The 6,479-nt window shown below is 48.2% G+C and overlaps 1 protein-coding gene across 1 annotated transcript; it reads right to left on the reverse strand.

Moving 5' to 3' along the window:
• Positions 1-2,021: 2,021 nt before the first annotated feature.
• LOC1276767 (endocuticle structural glycoprotein SgAbd-4) lies at positions 2,022-2,978 on the reverse strand. The gene is made up of 2 exons (XM_316152.5): positions 2,863-2,978; positions 2,022-2,758 (listed from the first exon to the last, which is right to left on the reverse strand). The coding sequence occupies exons 1-2, from the start codon at positions 2,875-2,877 to the stop codon at positions 2,321-2,323; spliced, it is 453 nt and encodes a 150-aa protein (XP_316152.5). The 5' UTR covers positions 2,878-2,978; the 3' UTR covers positions 2,022-2,320.
• Positions 2,979-6,479: the final 3,501 nt, after the last annotated feature.

Here is a 6,479-nt window from a genome sequence, read left to right on the forward strand (position 1 = left end):
ACACATGATCCTGATCGGTTCGGTCGTTCGTTTACCAAGAGGATCTAAAGTTAACTCTTCGATATTCTTTAGTATTCTTACATCAAACAGAAATCCGTTAATCAAATTATCAAATTATTCCAAAAAATTTTCAATTGATCGTCCTCCTTCAATATACTCCTGCTAAAACCGTGCGTACGATCGGTGTCCAGCTTCTTCAGTATATGAAAATTATGAATCAAATTTCCTGGACGACGCCCTTGTCCTTTCTGCAGACAAATACTGCGAAGGATGTCATAAACAATGGATGGGCCATATACTGGTGTGGTGGATTGCTTATAGCAATGTCTTAGTTGTAATCAAGTAGCCATTGGTTACAGCAACCGTGGTTACACTGAATATCGAATAAATGTAGTTAGTCTTAGTTCACTCTTAGAACGGTTTACATCGTCTTTCAATCGTTCCCACATTGGTGACCCCGACGTGATCTCCGGATTGTTATTAGTTCTCCTAATTTGAAAATTTGTGAACGAACATGTCTACCGAAAACGTTTCTAACGAAGAAACTTCCCCTGCTACTGCAGCCGTTTCGGTTAAACTTCCGGAATTCTGGAAGAACGATCCATCGTTGTGGTTTTCGCAAGCTGAAATTCAGTTTTTGTTGGCCGGCGTTCATAAGGATGAAACAAAATTTTATCATATTGTCGCTAAACTCGAACAATCCGTGCGTTCGTTCCCACACTGGCAAACCAACAGATCCAACGATCTATCTTTAGATCGTAGGATCTAGTGATGAGTACTAGATGGTAGGATCTAGTTATCCGGAGTCGCCTGGAGTCGTCCGGAGTCGTCCAGAGTCTACAGGAGTCGAAGTCGGAGTCATCCAGAGTCGATCGGAGTCATCTAGAGTGGTCCGGGTGACGCCGTCGTATGCGTGTGTATTTCGTATACAGGTCTTTGTTTCGAAGGACAACTTCGACTCCAGGCAACTCCGGACGATTCCGACTCCGAATGACTCCGGGCGACTCCGGATGGCTCCAGACGATTCCAAACGACTCCGGATAATGCTGGACGGGCCTACCTTCGGGAGTCGGTTCCAACAGTTTCGTAGTTGGGTCCGAGACGACTCTGTATCTTTGCCAACTTAACCCATCACTACTCTAAATGACTCCGACTCCGGTCGACTCCGGTCGGCTCTGGACGACTCCGACTCCGAACAACTCCGGACGACTCCGAACGATTTCGACCCGAATGACTCTGGACGACTTCGACTCCGGGCAGAACTAGTGGTTCCCATTTTGCCGGTGTCGGAATCGGACTATCTATAGTCGGAGTCGGATCGGGGTCGTGGGTGCGCTCCAGAGAGAGCACATCACTAGGTAGGATCATCGCATGATCGACCATTTGTGATCCTTAAGTATCCAAAACGCAAACACTCTATTTAGAAATGCCAAAAAATGAACCCGTAGACCATCTTTTAGTAACATTTCTCATGTCAAATCCGCAAGATGACTTCAGCACCTGAAGATCATCCATCCAAACCGTTTGATACTCCGCAATAAGCATTTATCGATTAACCCAAATCGTCTGTCGATTGCGTTCTCTCCCACGTATTGCCCAAATCCAATTTAAGGATTTCCAAACACTTATCAAAATAAATCCCAATTAATATTCAACCTGCCCGCCGCTGTCCAATCAAATCGAACCGATCAATCGGGTCGTCCGCCTCTGGGGGAGTGCGTGACTTCAGCGACGGGCTTTGGTTGAATAAATTTTCTTTCGCAACATCATCATCATTATCACACACGGCAGAGGTCACACGCCATCTCGGCGGAGTTGTAACTCTTCCCGAAACCGGATGGGGGCGACCTGGACTCTCTGTCACCGTCCGAGGACACGCATTTGAATAAATGCGTTACCGCAGCCGTTACATCACAGCAGGCGAGCTGAACGCTTTACCAGAAGAGCGCGGCACACAGCGCGTGGGAAACTGTGCGCTCGAAGTAGTACCAGTAGGCCAAGAAATGTTCAAGTGAGTGACATTGGTAATTGCAATTCATTCTTTTTTTTATTCGGTGCTAGGGACAATTGAAACTAAATTGAAACTAACTAATCGACCGGGAAGGTGCCTCGGACGATGGAGGAGAAGCCCCACAGGGACGCGTCGTAGTACGGCTGCGTGTCCTGCACAAGGTGAGGCAATGGGGGCAATGGGAGGAGTGTTGTGGGGGGAGACGGGGGATTAGGTGAGGCGAGTCCAACGCGGTCAGTTGAAGCTATGTACAAACTGCTTGCTGCATCATCATCATCATCATCTGTTCTCTCGGTTCACTCGGTGCTTCTAGCCCTGGGTGGCGCGAAGCCGGGCAAGGGTGGCATCGAGCGAGGCCAGATCGAACTCCGGATCGGACGGCGGGTTGGCGCGCAGATCCTCCAGCAGCTTGATCACGTGCTCGGGCGCTGGCGGCTCGGTCGGCAGGTGGGCGCCCTGCGGCTGGAATCCGTTCTCGTCCGCGACGTACACGACCGAGTAGGAGGTACCGTCGGGGGCGAGGAACGAGTACTCGCCGTTCGCCGACACGCCGTTGTCGCTCGTCTGGCGCGCCTTGATGCCGTTGCTCGTCTCGTAGTTGTACGCGTACGAGCCGCCCTCGTTGATGATCTGGTCCTGCGCCACGACGGTCGCTTCCGCGTCCGGGCCGCCCTGCGGCGAGCGTTTGGTGAGCGGTGCGGGCGGTGCGGCCAGCGTCAGTGCCAGGGCACAGGAGAGCAGGATGAGCTGGAATAGAGGGAACACCAACGGAAAGTTATTCACCGTGACCGTGAGATAAAAGCCCGGACCGGGACCAGGCAGAACGTTGGCCGGACCAGACCAGACCTTACCGATTGTTTGTACATCTTCAAGGCTTGTCGCGTTGGCTCCTTTGCGGGATGGTTGGGTTGGTTGGACTACCTCTTGGTTGCTGCTGCTGCAAACGGTTACTGTTATCATTCCGGATGCCCGGCCCGAGCTTTTATACTAGGCCGTCCGAAAATCACGAAAGCCCACTATGTGTGTGTCTCCGACCCGCGCGCGACATTTCACCTCCCCCGATGCAAACGATGGGACGCGCGAGACAGAAGAAGACGAGGCGTGTGTGTGACAGCGTTTCGTATGCAGCAGCTAAATCGAAGCAAGCGCATCTTCCTTCGCACGCGCCCGCCCGAAGAGCAGGAGGAGGCACACGTATTGGGTAAGTCTTCTTCGGACGCCCGGTGTGTGTGACCGGGCCCGGCGTTTTCTCTGTGTGTGCATATACTTAAAAGTCGTTAACATTTTCCTACACGATCGTTTCAGACGCACCGACGGCGCTCGTGTTTGCTGTTCAGCTCCGTGTGTGTGTGTGTGTGTGTGGTTGTTGTCAAGTGGACAACAACGCACCGGTCGCAGCCGCTCGTTGGCGGTTGCATTTTTGGCTGCTGCGTTTTCGGGCTCCCATCTCCCGCGCGCGTGATTTATGAAGCAAAGCGAAGAAGATTCAGCACAGGTATGCCCACAACCTTTTACCCATCTCTCTCTCTCTCTCTCTCTCTCTCTCTCTCGCACGCTAGCTTTTTTCGCCTGTTTCGTCTAGGAATAATTGCTAAGACACCATGGTCGGTGTTAGATTGAAGGCATGTGGTGCAGCAGAAGAAAGGTGCCTCGGACGCTCATTTGACGCATGGTGATGTGTGTGTGTGTGTGACCCCTGACAGACAGCCGGACAGAAAGAGAGTTCAACCGGTTGATATTTCCAATATGGCAGTGGGGGGGGGGGGGGAGAGAGGACAGTGTGCAATTTTCAATCAGCCAGAAATAATCGAAAGTCATTTTAATTTCGTACAACGCGTGCCCGGACACAGGTGGATTTGGCGCTCTTGTTGCTATCCAGCAGGCCGTGGAAGGTTGCATCGCTTTTTCGGTCAAAGGTGACACACAGAGGTAAGCCGTGGGGAGGGGGGGGGGGGGTGGTAAGCTTAGGTGATAAAGGTAAAGCAGGACTGCTGCGCCGGTTCAAATTGGTGATGATTTAATTGGCAAGGTGGGAAGGTTCAAGTGATGTCTTTAAATTGGGAAGGATAGACATAATACTCTTAGTTGCCGCCGATATGTCATTTGATGGGAAATCGTTTTCGTTCGGAGCCGTTAAGAATAGATTCCTATTAGATTTTTTTTTCTTATTTCAATTGATCTGTATTTGCTCTAAATTCAATTGTTCTTTACTTACAGGGTTTCCCACGATTTATTGGTTGGTTCCCATCAATGTTTGGTGGGTTCCCATATTTTTTTTTGGTGTGTTCCCATATTTTTTTTGGTGCGTTCCCCAGATCATTGGTCCAATTGTATTGATATCCAATCGGAAAATACCAATAAATTATAGAAACGTACCAAAAATCTATGAGATATCATGGGAACTGACCAATAAATCGTGGGAAACCCTGTATCACTATACAAATTCTACTACTAAAATTCCTATGTTATTTCCTACGCAGAATTCGTACGCTATGGTTTGTTGACTAGAGCTGGAACTGTGTCGGTTCCCGACCTGGACCAAGTATCGTTCCAAAGCCGGAAGATTTCCAGGTACTAAAATCGGTAAAATCAGGAGATATTTCTGGATCGGTATGGGTTCTTGATAGGTTCCTAGACCAGTATGGGTTCATGATCGGTTCCAGGACTGATATGAGTTGTTGATAGGTCCCAGGACCAGAATGGGTTCATGATTAGTGCTAGGACCAGTATGGGTTCATGATCTGTTCCAGGGCAGGTATGAGTGCATGATCAGTTATTTGACCGGTATGACCAGTATTGGTTCCTGGACCGGTATGGGTTCAGTATCAGTTCCTTCGGATAAAGGTTCAGTTTCAGTTCCAGGATCGGCATTACGTCATGTGCAGGTCTTGAACCAGAATAATTAATGTATTGGTATTGGGACCTATATAGGTTTGGTTTTGTATCTTAGGTCTCTTAAGGGGTCGTCAGAAGTACCTTCCTTTAATTGGGTTTTCTAGGCCGCAAATTTCGCCATACTCTTTAGAGTAAAGAATATCTTTGAAATTTAGTTGCGCAGCCCTGTAACTTGACCAAATTAACTAGTTTGCTCAAAATTACCATGAGTTCATTTTAGGTAACGCACGGGTAATACGGTAAGCTCTCGTAAAGGTCTGAAGTCTCTCGATTCCTATTAGACGCATCTCCACGCAACAACGTCTAACTATTCCCATCGTGCTGTGCCATCTCTCAGAACACATGGGACAACATTGCAATTATGCTATAGATTTTAGTGACCCCGACCTGATCCTGCTTGTCTCTGAACTCCAGATACAAACAAGACCCAAGGAAAAGGGTTCAGGTGTGTGTTACGGCTTCCTAATCGGTCGTATCAGTAGGTTGACCTACTGCAGCCAACCTGACCAGTATATTATTATGCTGTTGCGTGTGCGTGTGTGTGTTAAGGTCGTGATTATTATGCTTATTCCTGGCCACGCCACCCAAATGGCCTAATCCCGAAAAGAAGAAGAAAAACCCGTTTTTTGTCTGTCTTATGATGGGAAGCCTTACACCCTGTCTGTCGGACGTGCGCGCACGCATCAAACGGCTCTATAGCCTTGGCAAGGCTAAGCGATTGATAAACCCTAACAAGCCGAACAAAAGGAACAAAAGGAGGAGATAGAAGAAAAAAAACATCACATATTTGATGATCATCTGAGCTGAGAGTGGTTGGTGATTCGTGGATCGTTTCGTGCAACACTCACGATAGACGATGGGTTCGTGGTAATAATCGGTCGATCATCGCGTGCGGGAGCTCCCTGTGAGGGGCACAAGCGTGGCAAAAGGAAGTGATCGTGTGTGTGTGTGTGTTACAACAATACGGCTCGTTTGTCTTTACTACCTACGAGACTTCTACCTCGTTAGGGGCCGGGGGGTGTTTGTGTAATGTACCGCTTCGAAGCTGCGAAAGAGGTGTTGATTGAGAGCGAGCCATAATTTTAACACTCCCTGTAGTAGTGGTGCCCTTGATCTTTGCAGTGGCAGTCAAAAGTGCGAGAAATGGCAATAAATTATGCCTGTGATGAGGATGCGCCAGGGACAACGTCATTTTCGAGGAAATAGATGCAACACACGTGAAAAAGAAAGGTTGTTTTGATGATGAAAAAGGCACAAAGAACTTCAACGGTGGTTAAAGAGACGAACCAGATTGAACCCCCTTTTTGCGGTGATGATCTGGTGGGCAACTGATTGCACACTGAGAAAACCGGTCGTTGGATTATTGCAATCTTAATATGCATTAAAAGGCAGTAAAAATCATTCACACATTTTGCGAAAGCACTAGAAAGGGATTACAAAAGAGAGACAGAAAAAAAACTTGCGAGTCAGATGGGGGAGAGGGGGAAAACATCAAGAAAGGATTTATGCAAAATTATAATATTCATAAACCTATCATCACACGAGCGGATAATACAAAAGAAACAGGTTGATG

This window comes from Anopheles gambiae, chromosome 2 (genome assembly GCF_943734735.2).
Source record: "Anopheles gambiae chromosome 2, idAnoGambNW_F1_1, whole genome shotgun sequence".
Classification (NCBI taxonomy): domain Eukaryota; kingdom Metazoa; phylum Arthropoda; class Insecta; order Diptera; family Culicidae; genus Anopheles; species Anopheles gambiae.